General features: G+C 45.4%; 1 protein-coding gene across 3 annotated transcripts in view; it reads left to right on the top strand.

Moving 5' to 3' along the window:
* KLHL29 (kelch like family member 29) overlaps positions 1–20,665 on the top strand; it is a 409,076-nt gene that overhangs the window by 366,265 nt on the left and 22,146 nt on the right. For all 3 annotated transcript variants that reach the window (XM_065631175.1, XM_065631172.1, XM_065631174.1), the window contains 3 exons: positions 5,983–6,181; positions 8,833–9,015; positions 11,440–11,620. In XM_065631175.1, coding sequence (XP_065487247.1) covers positions 5,983–6,181; positions 8,833–9,015; positions 11,440–11,620 — 563 coding nt within the window. The remainder of the gene's footprint in view (positions 1–5,982; positions 6,182–8,832; positions 9,016–11,439; positions 11,621–20,665) is intronic.

Raw genomic sequence — 20,665 nt, 5'->3', positions numbered from 1 at the left:
AGCAGTTTATTGTAGCAAAACCCTATCGTAATGTGGATAATCTAACTTCTGTATTTGTATTTTTAGCTGAAGCCTGTTTCTCTAGGCAGATAGCACAAAGGGTCCTTTGTAGGAAGAACAGTAAACTAGACAGATGAGTTATAAGGCATAAGGGAAACGTTATTTTAACCTCTCTGGGCATTACTTCAAAAATGTTAAAAATCTTGAGAGCTTTCCAGTGTAGCATTTAATGAGCAGGAAATTTCACTCTGTAGCAGTAAACATATTTCCTTTTAAAACTAACTGTTTACTGTTGTAGCCCAAGTCTATGCAGGAGCACAGTGAGAGTCCTTTCGGAGAATACCTGTGAGGATTTTACTGGATTAGAGATTTGAGCATAAAAAGATTTTTTTTAATGTGATACTGAAGACGGTTTTGTAACTGAGACTTAGAAGATACCAGAACAAAGCCCACTTGCAAGCAAGTGTTCATAATACTGATATAATTAGTAGGAGAAGAAATGTCACAAAAAGTTTAGCAAAGTAAATGTCCTCACTCAAACTACCAGCCAGGAACAAAAACAACTGTTTTGTAACCCAGTTTGCTCAAGCTTGGGCCTGCCTGCCGAGATGGGAGTACCTTGTCATAGAATCATAGAACAGTGTGGGTTGGGAGGGACCTTCAAAGCTCACCCAGTGCCACCCCTGCCATGAGCAGGGACATCTGCACCAGCTCAGGTTGCTCAGAGCCCCGTCCAGCCTGCCCTGGGATGTCTGCAGGGATGGGGCATCCACCACCTCTCTGGCCAACCTGGGCCGGTGTTTCACCACCTTGAACATGAAAAATTTCTTCCTTATATCCAGTCTGAGTCTCTCCTCTTTTAGTTTAAAACCATTTCGCCTTGTCCTAACGCTACAGGTCCTATTAAAGTGTCTGTCCCCATCTTTCTTATAAGGCCCCTTTAAGTGTGGAAAGGCCACGATAGTGCCTCCCCGGAGCCTTCTCCAGGCTAAAACTTGTGTATGAACCACTCATTAGGGAAAGTCTTGAAAGAGTCAGCTTCATGGTGTAGCACATCCCATTGATCACATATTCCCCTGAGTCACCGCTGACCCAGTGATGACATTTAGACTCCCTCACGTGATTGTGACCCAAGCACAGCACCCAGGGCAAGTGGACGCCAAAAATCCCACTAGACGGAAGAAGTAATCACCCTCCAGTTTGGGTTGACATCTGATTGTAGGCAAATTAATGTGGCACAGTCTGAGGCATGGTCCGAGGAACACGGCCCCTTCCCCAGAGCTGATGGCTCGCAGTTCCAGGCCAGAAGGGGACACTGATATTCGCTGCGAGTGGTGCAGCCGTTCAGCTCAGATTGCTCCGGGGACTTTGTTAAGTGTGTTGACTAAACCTCTATTAATTATAACGTGAGTTTACACATGTCTAGCTGACAAGTAAATATTTGCTTGTATGTACCTAGTTAGGTGTCTGAATCTAGAGCCGAATCTCTCCCACAAAATGTTTAGGTAATTAAGGAAAGATAAGGTCGCCTAAGATTTTTTCCTTCCCTGTTTTTTATGAAGCACGCTTGTGATTGTGGGCTGGTTGAAAACTCTGCTTTCAGTTCAGCCACCGACATTGGTATCAGTGAAATAGATGCCTTGAACAGGCCAGACAGCATCTCTCAAAAAGCTCTGCTGTGTCCCCAGTAACTGTCCAAAAAGCCTTTGCTCCTGTGGTGGCAGCGCCCTGGCTCCTGCAGAATCGCCCCGCTTGTGCCTGGCACCGCAGGGCATCCAGGAGCATCATCGCTCAGCAAGGAGTTTATGGACCAACCCCAGCTCTCTTCGTCCAACGGGAGCTATGCTAAGGTTCATGTCACCTGAAAAAAAAAAACCACCAGTCCTGACAGTGTTCAAAAACTTCACTAGCATTTTAAGCAATAAATTCATTAGATTTTCACATAATGGTGTCCATTTTCAAGGAGCTGAGGCGTGGTCTCCCATGTCTATGAGCTGATAACTCCCAGTTTTAGGCCAGAAGGGACATTAATATTCTCTGCTTCACCCAGGCATGTGATGCAAGTTGTAGAGTAGTTTTAAGTGATCCTCAGCAAAAACCTGAGAAATATTTCTACTTGTCCAGCCAACGCCTGCAGCTGACTAGCGAGAAGAAAACACCCTGAGTTACAGGTGTAAACTGCAACTCCAGGGACCGGAGGTTGTTTTCTGCTGAATTTGGCAACGTGCCCTGCGCAGATATACTGCTGTTTTAATAAAAACCAGTAACATCAGTAGGTGCAGTCGATATTTCATAGCTGTATAAGGAACAACGGAAAGACAAGAGAGAATGGAGAGCAAATAACAGATGGTAAGGAGGTTGAAATGCTTTACGATGCTTATTCCAGTCTTAAATGAAAAGGATAATAGTAACAGGATATTTAGTACAATCATAGCTAACAGAGCTGGGAAGCCTTCATAAGGGAGAATCCAAAAGAAAAAGGCTGCTGATTGCCTAAATCACTTGAATATTCTTAAATCAGCGAGGCTAAATGAAATTCACCCTTCACTATAGTGCTTGAAAGAGCTGGTACAAAAAGCCTTTGGTTTATAAAAGCCTCTCCTGTCTTCTGGAGACACTACGATGGTACATACTCTACAAATCCCTTGGTGAAAAACACTGCGATTATATGTACCCTTAATGCCATCAGCAACGAGCCGGAGTCGCGAGTGTGCGAGGTCGTGCACGCACACACACACACACACACAGCTGGCTTTCTCCAGCTGTTTGAGCAAAGGGAAAAATAGGAGTGAAAAGCGACATCAGTTTTGATATGTGACATTAACTTTCAAGCTGATGAAAGGGAGCAACATGTTCTAATTATTATTCCCCTTCAAAATAAACCACGAGCTCAGACAAAAGAGGAGAGAAAGGAGGGGGGCGGAAATCCAGGAGAGAAACAGAATCACATTTTCTCACTTATCTAATTAAAGCAAGGTAGGCGAGCGGGAGGGAGAGCTCGCCGTGCTCCGGCACCAGCGCTGCCCCATTTATTCTGGGAAAGGTGGGAGATGGAGGTGATCGCTCTGCTGGGCTGTGGGAATTGTCTGTCCCTGCCCGAGAGGAGCTCTCTTCCCAATGCTAATTCACACCCAGCTTTGGGACATCGTGGTGTCTGTTGAACCCCGTGTCCTAATTTATTGGCACCACGGTTTGCGCCTGTGTTTTCTCTTGGTTCGTGGTACGGCTGGTTCCAGCGCAGACCTGCCTCGGGGGCATCACGGGCAGCTCTGCCGTGTCCCACCGCACTGAGAGAAGGTACTGGCTCCGCTTTACAGCTTTTTACGACTTTATTTAAACTGCCCTTTAGCGACTCTTGCTGCTTCCTGAGCCACCTGTAGTGGGGATTAACCTCCCCCATGGGGGTTGTCTGGCTCGTTCCCAGTATACTCGCTATCTGCATTATTCCCATGTCCCGATGCCACGTTTCGTCTTGGCTCCCGTGTAAGGTTAAACGCCCCCAACCTTGTTAAAAAAAGCACTTCCTGAAATCAGAGCTTTGCCACCCACTGCCATATGTCCACTGCTCCCTCTCCCACGAGGTACCGTTTAATGACATTAAGATATCTGCAGCCAAGTGCCTGACATTTGTGACTCCAGGGAAAAGGGGACCAGCCGTTTTACCTCCTAGAAAGTGCCTTAGAAATAGATTACAGCAAGGGAAGAGTGTCTTCTTTTCTAGTTTGGAGGCTGATGAAGTGATATCAAGCCCTACTGAGCCCCGTGCTGTGCTGAAGGTAATAGCGATGAGCCACGGACTCACCGCTCACATGGGATTTTTTCCAGAAGAAGAGCACTGTTATTTTTCTGTGCCTTTTTGCATCACTTCTCTTTTTTATCCACAAACAGCTGCAGGGTGGCCAGATCTAAAGTCTTCGGGCTGTACCTAAAATTGCTGGCCCCGGTGTCGAGGAGGGCTGGTGAGCAGGGGGCTGAGATATGGTCCTCTCCCTGCTGCCATGTGGGGTTCAGCTCCCCCCGAGGTCGTCGCATCCTTGCTTTGACTGAACTTGCACGGGGCTGACGTGGCTCTCCGACAGCAGAACGGTGTGAATTAGGATCATAGAATCATAGAGTAGTTTGGGTTGGAAGGGACTCTCACAGTGCCACCCCTGCCACGAGCAGGGACATCTGCACCAGCTCAGGTTGCTCAGAGCCCCATCCAGCCTGGCCTGGGATGTCTCCAGGGATGGGGCATCCACCACCTCTCTGGGCAACATGGGACAGGCTCTCAACACCCTCAGTGTAAAAAATTTCTTCCTCATGTTTAGCCTGAATCTCCCCTCTTTTAGTTTAAAACTATCACCCCTCATCCTGTCGTAACAGGCCCTGCTAAAACGTCTGTCCCCATCTTACAAGCCACTTTTAAGCACGGAAAGGCCGCACTAGGGTCTCCCCGGAGCCTTCTTTTCTCCAGGCTGAACACCCCCAACTCTCTCAGCCTGTCCTCCCAGCAGAGCTGTTCCAGCCTCGGATCATTCCTGTGGCTCCTCTGGCCCCTCTCCAGCAGGTCCATGTCTGTCCTGTGCTGAGGGCTCCGGAGCTGGACACAGAACTGCAGGGGGGGTCTCACCAGAGCGGAGCAGAGGGGCAGAATCACCTCCCTCCACCTGCTGTCGGGAGGAGAGATCCTGTTTTCCTCCTAAATGAAGCCTGCTTCTTCAGTTTGGACGGGGAAAGGGGAAGCCCTGGAAGCCATCCTGGGCGTCACTGCATGCCCACCTGCCCGGCCAGCCCCTTAGCTGGCTCAGGCCACATCCCTGCCCCGTTCCCGTCCCTGCTCCTGCTGTGACCAGGCTGTCACAGGCTGCAGGGACAGACACGCTGCTGGAACACAGAGCGAGAGCCAAGTAGCTTCTGGAAGACCGGAGGCATCTCCGGGCCAGCAGATGCTGCTGGCACCCAGTGTTTCTCAGCACCAGTCGCACGGACCTCAGAAATATTTATTTGCATCCTGGCCTCAATCCCAGTTGGGATCTTTGGATGCTGCGGCTATATGAATATTTATTACAGCAGATGATTAACTTTTCTTGCTGCGCACCCATAGTTTGCGTCCTGTTTGTGTGCCTTCCTTCTTGAGAACCACATTTTCCTATTCCTCTGCTTTTCACTGTACTCTTGTGCTGTGTAGTGATATAACCAATTATATATAAAAAGAATAATCTGGGGATGGACTCTTGGTTTTATGATTGCAGTTTTCTCTCTTGGGGTTTTGTTCTCCTTTAAGCCGTGTTCAGTGACAGACAGCTTCATTTGCTTGGGTGTCCTTTGCTCTCTGAGGTTTAATGTATTTATTTAGAAGATGAAACTTACTGTCAGTATTTGTATAGCACCCTCTGGAGTCTGACTTCCCCAAAATCTAGAAGTACTTTATTTGTTTCACCAACAAATAAACCCTATTAATTAAAAGTCTTTTAGCAAATTGGCTGATAGTATTCAGTCTCTGCCATAGCAGTTGCTGAAATCCACCCTACTTACCAGCTTTTGTTTCACATTTATAGTGCCAGAAAAGACTTGGTTGGTTGGTTTGTTTGTTTGTTTGTTTTACGGTGCAACAACCACACTCACATTTCAAGGTTGATTCAGAAAACTCAAAACTTACTCCATGTCTCCAGTGGCACACGGTGTTATATTCAGCCTGAGTTCAGAATGAGCTTTTATTTCAAAAACCCCTCCACACAGTGCTATATAACAGGAGTTGCCACCTTTTGAAGTTTATTTTCAGTCTCCTGGGACCAAAACCAGCCTGGGTCGGGGAGCGCTGAGGGCTGTGTTGTTTCTGTCCCACCTGATCTCTAGGCAGGGGTTGTATCCAGCGTCCATGACAAGTGTCTTTCCAGGTTGGGTAACGGGACAGTTTTCAGGGGAGGAGGTGGAGATGCCGAGGGGCTGAACTCCGGCACAAAGGCTGCAGGGTGTTATTATTTTTTCCCTTCATCCCAGTACGCTGCAGAGTTGCTGGCGGTGGTGCGCCTCCCCTTCATCCATCCCAGCTATCTGCTGAACGTCGTTGACAACGAGGAGTTGATAAAGTCTTCGGAGGCTTGCCGGGACCTGGTGAACGAAGCCAAACGTTATCACATGCTGCCGCACGCCCGACAGGAGATGCAGACGCCGAGGACCCGGCCCAGGCTCTCTGCAGGTAAAGCAAAACTTCTGTCAGTGACTCCAGCTCTGGCAGTTCCCAGCACGGCCAAGACATGTCCTGCGATGGGGCATGGACCATGGCTCCTTCCTTTGGCTCTTTCTTGGAGTCTGGTGATATTTCAAGCTCAATTTTTCCATTTCTGCTTCGCTCAAGCATGGAGGAGCTTCTCCCGGTGGTCAGACATGGGTATGGAAATGTATGCTTCTGAAACTAGATTTTAAGGTGCCAAAGTTTGGGGAATTACTAGTTTTGCCAGAGACCGTGACATGTCCCTGTTGTCCTGAAAGTGAGCCCCTTGCCCTCTGTGCCTCAGTTTCTCTAGCTGCAAAAACAGGTGACAAATTTGCTTCTTTACACTCCAGCCTCCTGCAGGGAGCAGCTGATTAATAGTCACAGAACAGCTTCACTTTCACAGCCTATGGAAATACATTACGTTCCTACCATGAGTCTTATAGTACCAGTTCGGGCTATTGGCTGCCTCCAGAACAAATGGACCACACATGATATATTCAGTTTTAAAAACCCAGTAGCTATGGAGAGCCATGTCATTTCAAGAAGCTTCTCACCTGAGGAACATATGCATTTTCCTTTTTGGAAAAATACATGAAAGAAACCCAACTCACCAGCACAGCCTGCATCATGGTAGTGTGAGAAATATCCGAAATATTTGTTGAACAGAGAGTAGTACAAGTATCACGTAGGAACACTGCATCCAAGGAGGAGTCAGATGAAGCAGGTGAATTGTTTTAACATGCTGCCTGTACTTCTGCCTCCCCTAAGTACAATCGCGAAGCCAGGCAAAACTTTCCATCTCTGCCACTAATGCTAATGCGGCACGGCGATGGCATATCAAACCGCGGCATTTGCAGCTTCTGGAGATGCCTCATCAAGGTACCTTTCAGAAGGATGAAGTGTAGAGGACTTTCAATAACAATCTACCCTAAAAAGTCTTTCATTGAAGACAACTAATGGTGTGATGTTTGAAGGGATTTTTGAAAAGTGCTTATTTTATGTATATAAAATTGTAGGTGTAATATGATCCATTTCCAGAAGCTTGTTGATGAGGGAAAAGTGATTCTCTCGGGGTAAGAGAGGGTGATTATAGTTTTTTAGGTCAGAGTCTAATTATATAGAATCATGTTATTTTGCATATCAACGGCATTCATGTAGGCACAAAGGATCTCTAAACATCCTTTGTGGACTCGCTGCAGCATGTCACATGCCCTCTTGAGGTCATTGATTATAATCAAGTTATGTCTTGCACAGGTGATTAGATTTTCTGGTATGGCACAAAAATAATGATCTCTTGTTACTGAGAAATATTTATTTAAAACTGTAAAGCACTTTAACTTAATAACTTTTAAGAGAGTAACCTTGCCTGAATGACACCAATATATTTTTTGAAAACGTTAATGAAGAATGACGATAATCCATTGCTCTGAAGACACATTTCGCTCCGCTGCAGCTCCTAATCTCTCCTGCTGGCAATCTCATTTCTGCACTTCTGACGCCCCCGCCTGCGCACACGTGTCTCTGGGCACCGTAACACATCACAGCATCGGGTCCCGCCACGAGCACAGCTCCCGAAATCGCAGTTCCTTCCATCTCAAGGCCTCGTGGTCCTGCTTCTGAGCCTACCTCTCTTGGCAACAAGTTGCACTGGGGCTCACAATTGCTGCAGAAGGATTTTAAACACTTCTGCTAAATGCTAAATCCAAACTGTCGCCAGCACTTGACTCTTGGCGTTGGAGCTAGAAAAGGTCCCAGAGTTAAACCACGACCCGTCGCTGTGGGGGTGAGTCTGGAGTAACACTCAGATCAGATTTGACTCAGCTCTGGCTGTAAAATGGGACTAAAAACTCTGGGATTTGGATTTGAAAAGTTTCGCTCATTTGCGCAAACAGAAAATTTGGCTGTCTGTACGCCTTGTGTGTTACGGTCTTGGGAAGCTGTTCACATACGGGTAAATCTCAGTTAATAACTACGTTAGGGCAGGGTCTATCTCCGTCAGGTTTCCTAGCACCTGGGATGCCAAGACCCTGACCCATGGCTTGAGCACATCGTCTACATAAACAAACAAACAAAACCAAAAACACACACAGAGCAGAAAATTATATGTTAATAGAGTGTATGCAGATATGCAGAGAGAAGATCAGAATGAAGAACCATACCCATCGCATAAATCTCCTCCAGACATTAGTTTTAGTGTGAGAACATCTTCTTCAGGTTAGAGTCCAAACACACTTTCCCTGGATAATGGCCAGTCTCCAAACCCATCACAATCCTTGACAAAATTCCCATTTTCTCCAGGAATTTGCTCCATGCAGGTCTCATTCAAAGACTATTGAAGTCGACGGACATCTTTACTTGGAACTGGCTTTTTATTTCTTTCCCCCTCAAGTTTTGCCCAGATGGCACACACCCTCCCAAGTTTTCTCAAGCATGTTCATAGTGTCGTTCCTCACCCACCGCTCCCCCCACACACTCCCTCTTTTCTCACCCTTCCTGGTTTGCTTGCACAGTCTAAAACAGATTTATATATGATACATTAAAATTACCCTTAATCACGAGTATTTTTTATAGGTTCCTGCGTGGTTGAGAGATGTCACTTTTTAATAGTATTATTTTTCTTACTTGAATCCTAGGTGTGGCTGAGGTAATAGTCTTAGTTGGGGGTCGTCAGATGATTGGCATGAATCAACGTGCCTTGACAGCGGTCACTTGCTTAAATCCTCAAAACAACAAGTGGTACCCGTTGGCCAGCCTGCCCTTCTATGATCGAGAGTTTTTCAGCGTGGTCAGCGCTGGGGACAACATCTATCTCTCAGGTAAGCAGCAGATTTCATAGAACCATAGAATCACAGAATGGTTTGGCTCAGAAGGGACCTCTAAAATCACCTGGTCCAACCCTCCCTGCAACGAGCGGGGACATCTTTCACTAGACCAGGTTGATCAAAGCCCCATCCAACCTGACCTGGAACACTTCCAGGGATGGGGCATCCAGAGCTGCTCTGGCCAGCATCTTCCAGTGCTTCACCACCTTCATCATAAAAAAAGATACGATTGGCCTTCTGGGCTGCAAGTGCACATTGCCAGCTCATGTCAAACTTTTCATCCACCAGTTTCCCCCAGTCTTTGTCTGCAAAGCTGTTCTCAGTCCATTCATCCCCCAGATTCACTGGGCTAGGAGAAAAGTTTCCTCCTACAACGCTGGCAGTGCAAACAAAGAAGGACATGTGGGAGTTTTACCCAGCTGCTTCTGGGGAAAAAAAAAAAAAAAGACAAGTAGGAGGGAGGTTGAGAAAGAGGGATTTCCCTGCTTTTCTCATTCTTCATTTCTCTGCAGCATTAACATTCCCTCATAGCAGTCAACAGCAATATTTTGCAGTTGCAACATGAAGAAAATAGGTCTGACAACCATCGAGCATGCAAAGAGGTTTCACTGCCATAGAAACACAATTTTAAACACTGGCTGTAGTTGAGTCTAAATGGTGGGTTACGGAATTTGACGCAGACGGGCTGAGCTGCTGAATATGTGACCTACACTTACAGTGTTTGCTTACAGGAGCATTCACATTTTGTACTTGTTTTTGAGACCTCTCTTTTGACAGTAGTCACTAGCCCTGTAATCTTCTTAGTTTCGATGAAACTGAGACCAACGCTCCTTAAAAGGCTTTAACTCCCCAAGCAGCTGCCTCCGCTGTGCCCCCAGCATCACACCGTCTGGTTTTTTGCAGTCTGGTGGTACCTCTGCTTGGCTGGAGGGGGAAAAGCGATTCCCACCAGGCGATGCAGGGATGCTCGATGGCAGCTGAGCGGAGGTTTGATCATAAAAAGAGTCGCCTGGGCAGGGAGGTTCAGACGTGTGCGATCCGAGGATGCAGTTGGGAGCGCGGGCGCCTCAGGCAGGACCAGTAAGGGGTTACAGCTGTTGCCTTTCCCTCGCCGAGTTCTCTCACTGCATTTTCCGCAGTAAATTGCTGCCTGTGGTGTTAAATTCCATTAATACTGCGTAGAGGCCCTAAGGATTGATTGGAAATTATTTCTTGATGGTTTTTTTGCCCGTGCTCATTTTGCCACTGGAGCGAAAGCCTTCTGTGGAGGCTTTTCTGAGGTGTTGACTTTTAGTTATTCTTAGCTGAGGTACTTTCCAATATGTGGAGCCACATTAGGCTGTGCCATACCCGCTAACAAAAGCTGTTGAATCCTAAATTCAAAGCTTATTTCAGCTCTTTCCCTTGAATTTGGACGAGTGACCTGATGGTATTCGGTGGCTACAACAGGAGAACTGAAAATGACACATGGCTGGAAACCTAGCTGAGTGTCGGTGGATATTTTGCTTTGCTCAGACATACAAGACACAGGAAAAAGGGAAGGGGAACCAACAGAAGTGGGAATGAACCCCATTCGAGCTCCAAGTACTGGACCCTACACTGCATAGCATAGGTTTGGAGAGCAAAATACCAAGGAGGAAGCCTGGTTTTCTCATTAAACCACAGAACTGAGTCTAGTTTCTTTTCCTGGCTCAACCACTGACTCCTAGTGTGGTCTCAAATAAGTCATTTCACCTCTTCGTGCTTCAAAATGGGGATAGTAAAGACACCCACTAAGTGACTAGCTTGGAAGCTTCAGTCAAAAGTTTAAAAATGACCGGTATAAATATTTCAATGGAGCATCTTGAACTGTTTTACAGGAGTGGTACAGCTGGCTCTTTCCTTTATAAGCAAACGAAAATAAGTAAGACGTTTGTCCCTGAAAATTAGACATGAAGCCTACAGTGCAAGCACTGAGTTTATTGTGCCCATATATGTGTTGCTTCAGTCCCTCACTGTATTAATCATTTGAGATTTCAAACTGGCCTGTGTCTCACAAGCCAAGATAGGCTCTGCCTCCTGACACCTTCTTGCAAGTGTTGCAGTAATTTAATAGACTGGAAGTTATTTATGAACACTGAAAAGGGTCTATCCCCCTATGTACATGTCCCTCATAGTCTGACATCTTGATTTCTTCATGTCATCTTATTAAAAAAAGCAGCCTTTGGGGCGCATGAATAAATGACACAGATATGCATCATCGGAACAGATGCTCAGTATTGAGGGTGATTTATTTTAATTAGTCAAATGTCATTTGAAGATTTTTTTTTTTTTTTACTTTGTAACCGGCTTTGATTGCTGTGTGCAAAGCTGCAGCCGTTCCAGGATCTCACGTAATTCTCCCTCTTTTTCTTTCCCTCGCCCGCACGTCGGCGCCAGGCGGCATGGAGTCGGGGGTCACGCTGGCCGATGTCTGGTGTTACATGTCCTTGCTCGATAACTGGAACCTCGTGTCCCGCATGACGGTCCCAAGGTGTCGACACAACAGTCTGGTGTACGATGGGAAAATTTATACCATTGGAGGGGTCGGTGCGGCAGGCAACGTTGACCATGTGGAAAGGTAAAGAAAAAAAAACCCAACAAAACAGAACAACATGCTGGTTGCTGGAGGTTTTTCTTCATTCTATGCTAAAGGACCATTTCCCTTTTAAAGGACACATCAAATGGGCTGTGTGTGTTTAAATAAGCTTTTATAACAGCTGAGAAAAGAAGAAACTGTGCGGGATTAGATTTCTTTTTAAAGCTTCAGTGGAAAGCATTGTTTCAAAACCAAAGGCGAAAGCTGCCAGTTTGTTTGTCGGTTTGCTCAGGGAAGGGAACAGAGGAATTAAGCTTCTTTGGACACTTTACACAGATTATACAATGAACTAATAAGCTTCCTTTGAATTTAGTACTGGAAGTCTTTACAGACCACAATAATCCTGTTTTGTTTTTTTTTTTTAACTCAAAAAAAGCAACAGCAAAGTAAGTTTCTCACATGCGCTTTCCTGGTAAAGCACCTCAGCCCTGACCTGGCTGGAAGGAAGATCCTCCCTTTGGTGGTCTTGGCCGGGGGCTGGGACCTGCCGAGCTCCGAGTAAAACCACCGATAAATGGAAACACTTTTGAAATCCTGGCCGAGAGGGGCTGAATAGAGATGGGAGAGAATGGAAATTTCTCTCTTCAAGAAGACTCCAAATACAAAAGTTTTCCTTTCCTCACATGGAACTTAAAAAACAAAAAAAAGGAAGGAACAAAAGCACAAAAGAAACATTTCGCAAAGCAGAATTCCAAAACCAACTACTTTCATTTCAACCATAACATTCAATAAAACTATAGATTTTATATGCATATCAACGTTTTCATTGAAAAATAGAAAACGCTTTGAAATGCAGTATGTAAGAATTTTCCGTTCCAAAAAGATCCATACAGCCCTAGCCTTACCCAAAGACTTAAAAATGCATTCTGACAATAGATTAATGATACATTTTTTTGTGAAATGTTTTGCCTTAGTGAATCTGGCAACCAAAATATGTGGTTTTTTTCTTTTTGTCGGTTTTAAATGCTGAATTTGAATACTTCCTCAGCAACATTTTGAAGGAGGCAGTTCCCAGTAAAAGTTGCTTTAACAGGCAAACCAAAAAAAGGGATAGGTTGTTAAGAAAGATTTGAACAAAAAAAAAAAAATTCAAAAGGTTAAGATTAAAGACACTAAGATGCTTTCAATCTATTATTTCTGCATTTGAGTGCTACAACATTTATGCTCCTTTTATGCAGGGAGTGTTTATTTTTTCATTTAAGTAGATACCCTAAATACTGAATACCAAAACCCATATTAAAAGTTTAAATGCTGTTTCAAAGTCAAACACAGAGGAAAATAGAAAATGCCAAACATAAAGTTTCCTTCTCTGGATCTACTTTTTGCTACAATCTTTAATCGTGTGATCACTTTTTTTTTTCCCCAAACAATTTCTGCCCAGGTCGGTGCCTGGGACAAACCAGTTTGGGGAATGGATGCATGTCTGGTGTCCAGTGATCACCATTCACATGTAGTTCTGTGTTCCTCCACGTTCACAAATTTGGCACTGTTTTGCCTGGGAGACAAGGATGTGGCAAAAGGAAAGGATGTGTGTGCTGTGGGACGAAGTCTGCAGGCAGCCTTCCCTCCCAGCCCGGGCACAGGAAATGCAGGCAGCCAAGAATCAGTGATAAATAATATTAATAACAGCGAATACAACACACGAGTTAAGGTGGGCACTGCCCTTGGGACTTGCTTTGAAGAAAATCTCACCATTTAATGCAGATTTTCTTTTTTCATTCCTGAAGGTATTTGTCCTGTAATTTTAGACAGTAAATTTTTAACTAACAGAAATGTTCTTGTGAACGTGGGAGGGAGCGGGCCCTGGAAAGGGGTGCAGTCTTTCATTCCATGTCTTGATAAAGAGGAACTTAGAAATAATGCTCTTGCAGGTAAGTGTCTTGAAAGATGTCATTGATTGAATGATCTCTTTTAATTTTTCCCAGAGTCTCATTTCTTTCTCTGCTCTGATTCTCACGGTCTCTTTAACAAAGCATCCAAAACATTGGTCAGCTGAATGAGCCCTGAATCAAGCAAAGTCTCCCCCTCTCCTTCCTTCTCATCTCAGTCACAAAAGTCCTTGCCACAGCTGCAAAGTCACGCTCGGGCCCTTGGTGTCCCCTGCATGACTCAGGAGAAGCAGCCGGGCTGGTTTGCAGTTGTAACAAGCCCATCAAGAGACTTCCATGTGGGAAAGGAGCAGATTTTGTCCCTGTCATTTCAGCATACACTGTCTCAACCGCAATAAGGATGACTTGTCATGGGGATTTGCTAAACCCGTGGTTATAATTAGTCTGCTATTGTCTGTAAAGAGACTTGGGAGACGCAGCCATGGAAAAAGAGAAACATGGACTCTTTTGGGTTATGCCAAGAAATGAGGGAGGTTTGGGGATGTTTCCTTTTTTATTTTTTGTATTGAAATGACAGTGGGGATGGCAGAAGCAAAGCGTGGCGTGGCTGAAGCTGTGTGTTTCAGAAAGGATGTTTCAGGATCTGCAGGTGAGAAAAATGTGACCCTCATAGCTGTATGGAACAAAGTCAAGCCTTTTCAGACAAAAGCATTTCCCATTTGGACCAGGCAGCTAGTTTGTGCAAGAGTTCTGGAATTTAAATCACTGTACCCACTTCAGCAAGCTATGAGGCTTTTTGAATTTGGGTTGCAACTTTAAAAAAAAAAAAAAACAACAAACATACAAAGTAAAGCCACTTTAATCGATCAGTTGTCTGTGGTCGTAAGCACAGTTGATTCTGACTTCTGGACTTTGCCTTCTCTTTCTTCCCCACACCCCGCAAAAGCTACAAACGACCAGCCTTCTCCCACTGTGTTCTGTGTGGGCTGCACATTCCTCTTCAAATATTGTGTTGCTTCGGATGGGACACCAAGATACCGTCTCTCAGGAGGGTGGAAATCTCTCTGTCATTCCAGCAGGTCTTACAAAAGGCCTATATTAAAATAATAAAGTGATATGATCATATGCTCCGAGTCAGGTGATGCCAAAAATTACATTTCCCTCTGAGATTGTTCCCCTCAGTGTTGAATTTCAGGGTTGCACGCTCTTGGGTTTTTGTTTGTTTTTCACTCCAAGGGAGACATCTGAGATTAAAGCCCTGTGACCCACCCAGATGGAGACACGGGGGCTCACGCAGGCCTGACGCACCACGCGGTCCTGCGCTGTGCCACCAGTGGGAAGGACAACGCGCTGGACACGCTCCCGCGCTGGGCTGCCCACCGCCTCCCCTCACGCACATGCAGCTCGTCCTTCCCAACCACATTTGGGTTTCCGCTTGCTCAGTTAGCTCAAGCGTGACCATGCCCAGCTTTGGCCAGATTTTGATGGGTATTTGCTGGTGTGGTGGAGGGGACATCTCCAGTCCAAAGTGACCTACCCTGACCTCACCAGTGAGCAGCAGGGTATCACCACAGAGGGTCTTTGAAGATGAAGAAAATAACATTTTCTCCCAGTTTCCTTGTTCTTCTCCACTTGTTTCACCTGGAATTCTTGGAATGAATCATAGAATGTCCTGAGCTGGAAGGACCCACAAGGATCATCGAGTCCACCTCCTGTCCCTGCACAGGACAACCCCACAGGTCACACCGTGTGTCTGAGGACGTTGTCCAGTCTCTTCTTGAACACTGTCAGGTTGGGGCCGGGACACCTCCCTGGGGAGCCTGTTCCAGTGTCCAGCACCCTCTGGGGGAAGAACCTTTTCCTCATGTCCAACCTGATCCTCCCCTGGCACATCTTCCTGCCATTCCCTCGAGTAATATTTCATCCTAAATGGTTAAAATCTTACAAAGATGTTGTTATTGCATTTTGTTGTTAAAAAACAGATGTCGGACCATCTTATCTATACATGCTATCACCTGACTGCACCTAATACATCTGCTGTACCATTAGAAAGCATTAAAGGAAGCAGGGACCGCTGGACTCCATATGATTTATGACATAAGCTCCTGTGCTCCTCTCTCCTTGCTTTCAGTTGTGTCGATGCTGAGGGGTGCAGCCTCAACCAGATATTCTGGTGCCACTTAAATCAGTGAGTGTTTTCCCATCAACTTCAACAGGGCTGAGATTTTTTTACCCTTTATCTGCCATTTGTCTGTAAAGAGGCAGTAAAAATTCTGGCTCGACAGATAATATTACGGGACTATCACAAACAGACGAGGAGAAGTCATTCGTTACTCATCTCAAAACAATATGCATGTGCCAGAGGGCCTGAGTTATAAGTCCATTTTCGTGGCTGTACATGGGTATATGTTCAGAGAGAGTTATGTTTTTGGAATGAGTGTTTAGGGAAATAACGGCGCGACTGCAGTTCTCCATCAACCCCTCTGGCAAGGTTCTGTGTGACAGGGAGCAAGTCATTAGGTGTTAGGCGAGAGGGTATTACACTTTCTGTCTTCTTCTGAGAGATGAGTCGGGTTGGGAGGCGGCGAAATGAAGTGGATCCACAAACTAGGTTTTTAGATAATGGATGGGCCCTGTAATATATGCAATTTGGGAGCCGAGAAGATGGCATATGCTGACAAGACAATGTATGTGACTCAAAGTGTGGAAATGTGGGTGCTTTGTGGTTATTATCTGTTTGAAGGACAGAAAAAGATGAATCCCTTTGACCTGACAGCACTTTTACAATAGGGTTGTCTAAAATTGGGAGATTACTTTGTCTGGCAGTGTGTACTTGGAAGACAGTCTAAAAAATTCAATGTAAAGAATAAGCTTTATAAGCTTTAGAAACTGCTTCAAAACCTACTGTTTTATTGACATCTTAAGAAAATTAAATTTATAGCCTTGTCCAAGGATAGTTCCTTAAGCTCCTCGGAACAGTCAGAAGAAAATAAAAAAGGCAAAAAATAGTAATCCATTAATGTGATTTTAAACAACATGTGAATCATCTGAAGAGCAGATCAATATGACACTGTACTGCTTTATTTTAAATAGCAGCATTCCTGCAAACAGAATTAAATAATGTATAAGCAACTGTAGGGTGCACGTCTGTAAGCGACTGACCATGATGTAAGGATTTAATAATATGAATAAATGAAGATACTCATAAGGCTGTTTAACCTAGAAGGAGAAAAATTAAGAAACTGAGGAGAGAAAGAAAAAAAAAAACTACCACAACTGTTTTCAGGTACTGAAGAGATCAAAAGTCAAGAATGCAGAGAAGTAAACAGCACAGCTTGAAATTAAGGGGTTTCTGCTGTTAGTACTGAGGCAGTAGAGAAAGAGCAAGAGAGGAGGCGTTGGGCAAAATGAGTGAAACAGGAGGAGGCCCACAGGTTAGATCCTGTTGAGTGAAGAGTTGTGAAAACGAGCAGGGTTATTTCTGCACGTGCTGTCTTCAGGCCTGGGCTGTACGTTCTGCTGAGTTCAGATCATTTGCTGTATCACAGAGTCATAGAATCATTTCGCTTGGAAGAGACCCTCAGGATCGTCAAGTCCAACCATAACCTAACTCTAGACCATGTCCCTAAGCCGTGAGTATATAAATAATATATAAACCAGAAAATAGTGACTGCAGAAGGGTCAGGTGAGACAATAATGCTCAGTGCACGTGAAGTGACAGGTGGGGACACGCACGTCCTGCACATGTGGAAAACCTGATGTCCAGAGCACGACAGGGCCGTGGACCATAGGGCTGCAGAGGAGGATGTGCAAGGGCATCCGTGTAAAACCACACGTGCGTCCGCAGCGTGCAAGGACTGCAAAACCAGATGTCAGCAATGTGAAAGGAGGTGTCCGTGAAGTTTCAAGTCAGCTTGGTAGGCCCTTAGCCAAGGACAGGCATGGACACACCGGGACTGCAGGGAGCAGTGGAGGAGAAGGAAGAAAAACCTTTGCTTGGCTCAAAGCCAGCTCCCATTATGTCTCCATCTACAGCTTCAAACAGGGGAATCAAATGCAAAGCTTGACTAATGGAAAGGAATCAAAGTGATTATTCTTTAAATCAGCTCCCTCCCCGCTGGCCCTTGAGCAGAGCCAGTGGTAGAAGCAGCCGAGGAACCCACCAGTACCAGTGGCACTGGAGTGGTGGTAACACCGGCGATGACACGACAGATGGGAAGACCCTAGGGTAGAGAGGTAAAGTAGGTGTCCTTATTTCCCATCCTGGTAGGTTAGAAAGGTTCAAGTTTATTCATTTTTAAACCAGTTTACTTAATCTGGTGCAAATCCCTGTGTGAACACATTAAGACCTGACTTGAGGTGGACCAAAATGATGGAAACCTGCCTTGCAGAAACTTAAGAAGTTTAGACTACTTAGTTTATCCTACAGAAGGCGAAGAGGTGATTTTGTTATTTTCTGCAAGTCCTTACATGAAAGAAAGATATTTGATAGCAGACAGCTTTATAATCCAACAGAAAAAAAAACCAAAAACTTCCTTTCTGGTGGGTGGGAGCTGAGGCAAAACAGAGACTAGGAATCTTGCAAGGAGGGAATGAGCCAGAGGAATAAATTCCGGGGGGACGGAGGGACTTGAGGGACAGTATCAGGAAGCCTTGAAGACACCAACCCCCTCTCTTCTCCAGCCCCAGGGATAAGTTAGGCACTTAAGAGGAACACTTCACTGAGCAGCCTACGTGAAACCCACATTAGATGCCTGTGTTAGGTGGACACCTGCTCTATGGTTCACTGATTTTTTAAACCAAATGACCCTCAAGATGTGAGTATTTTTTTAAGCAGCCTCACTTGCACCTATACCCAGTAGATTTGCAGCCTTTGGCTTTCAGCTGATGAAGTGAAACTGGTCATTTTTGGTGGCAGATGAAGGAGGGTTGGAGAAAGAAAGAACAGTTCTGTCATGGTAGACCATAAACAGAGAGCAGTGAAAGTGGGTGAAAAACAGGGTGTAGGGGACATGAGGTCCCAATAGTGAAATTCGTATAGAAGAAGGACGATTTGTTTTGTAATTGGAACCTTTCTCTAGTGTTCCTATAGATGTGGCCCTCGGCCACACGCAGACCGCAGCACATGTGAAGGATATAACCCCTCCTTCCCAAAAACCTACTGGGAGGATCGGAAAGTCGCTGCCAGGAACATGTCAGTGTTGGGGACTGTGGTCAGTCGGGTACTTCAGCCAGTGCCCAGGGAAGGCGGCACAGCTGCTCACCATCCCACCTCAGACCACTTCACGCAATCACAGAACGGCTGGGACCTCTGGAGATCACCCAGTCCAACCCACCTGCTACAGCAGGTTCACCAGAGCAGATCACACAGGAACGTGTCCAGGTGGGTTTGAATGTCTCCAGAGAAGGAGACTCCACAACCTCTCTGGGCAGCCTGGTCCAGGGCTCTGGCACCTCAAAGGAAAGAAGTTGCTCCTCATGTTCAGATGGAACCTCCTGTGCTTCAGTCTGCACCTGTTGCTCTCATCCTCTTGACACCCACCTTGAGATATTTATAAACATTGATGAGATCCCCTCTCAGCTTCTCTTCTCCAGGCTGAACAGCCCCAGCTCTCTCAGTGTCTCCTCATCAGAAAGATGCTCCAGACCCCTCATCATCTTCACAGCCCTCGCTGCACTCCCTCCAGTAATTCCTTGTCCTTGAACTGCGGAGCCCAGAACTGGACACAGTAACTTCGACTGGCCGCAAACGTTCCTGATGCTAGGTCACAGTGGATGGCAGGAGACAATAAGTATCAGGTGACAGGTATAATTTATGTCTTAGAAGCGGAGGAACTAGAAAAGCGCATTAGGTCAGTTCTTCTCAGCTCTATGTCTTTGCACAGTTTCTAGCCAATTATCACCAATTTCATAACTGGCTTTTGTTGTACAATAAGACATCAACAAACTGCCAAGCCCCAAATTACTACAGCTGGCAAAGTATAACCCAAAAGCAGTGTTTGAAACTTTATATTATGCAGCATTTTTGCGCATCTGCCAGGGTGGGTGTGAGTGCTGCCCAAGTGCTGTGGGCAAACAGGAGCTGCAGCATATGGTGTCTCACCTGGAGGAGCAGCTCGTGCAGTCAAACATGGATCACAGAATCATCAAATACCAGGTTGGAAGGGACCACAGGGATCATCTGGACCAACCTTTCTTGGCAAAAGCACAGTCTAGACAGACGGCCCAGCGCCCTGTCCAGCCGAATCTTTCAAGTGCCCAATGTTGAGGAATCCACCACTTCCCTGGGGAGATTATTCCAATGGCTGGTTGTTCTCATGGTGAAAAATTTCCCTCTTGTGTCCAGTCGGAATCTCCCCAGGAGTAACTTGTGCCCATTGTCCCTCGTCTTTTCCATGTGACTCCTTGTAAAAGGCAGTTCCCATGTTCTCTGGGGCCACCCATGATCTGCAGGCTGGAGTTTGGCACCAAGCGTTAAGAATCAGCCTGGTGCAGGTGTGTCACCTTGACTGCTCCCAGCACCATGTTGTTTCGTCTCGTTACATTTCTCCCCTTTGATCACTTTGTTGTAGATGAATTTAATTTCTCAGTAACTAATTTAGAGCATTGTACAAGGCATTTCTCCATGCTCATTATAAGGGACTTTCCTCATCTTTTTTTTAGTTAAAGTTTGCCTCCCTCTTGCTTTTGCCTCATTTTTATGAGTATGTTAATTACTTTCAGTTATATTACTTGGAAACTCATTAATGCATTTTCATTAAGCACATCATTTTGTGCTCTTTCCACCATTTATATCCTTTGTGCCTTTTATTTTCCCCAAGTTTGGGCAGTGAGAATTTGAGGGACATGTTGCAAAGAGAGAATTCCCCTGTCGCTGAATCTTTTTTCACAGCTGAGTTCATGGCCACGGATTCATTTTATGTTTGCATATTGCATATCACTAATCTTAAGAGCAAAAGCCCTGAATGGGTGATGAGGGCTTCTCTTCTTGCAGTCAACAATTCTGAATAATCGCTATGCAGGAAACTCCTATTTGACTGAATGTGCCATTACATGGAAATATAGAAGCCTAAAAAAAATCACATTATTTTCCACTGTCTCCAAGACTCATTTTAGAGCAGCTATTTGGATCCCTGCCACATTATCTTTAAAAAAAATTGACCTCTGTACTTGTGACATTGTCTAAAATGAATCTTCA

Source organism: Caloenas nicobarica, chromosome 3 (assembly GCF_036013445.1).
Source record: "Caloenas nicobarica isolate bCalNic1 chromosome 3, bCalNic1.hap1, whole genome shotgun sequence".
NCBI lineage: Eukaryota > Metazoa > Chordata > Aves > Columbiformes > Columbidae > Caloenas > Caloenas nicobarica.
The sequence above is the reverse complement of the archived record's forward strand: the minus strand, read 5'-3'. Positions and strand labels throughout refer to the sequence as shown.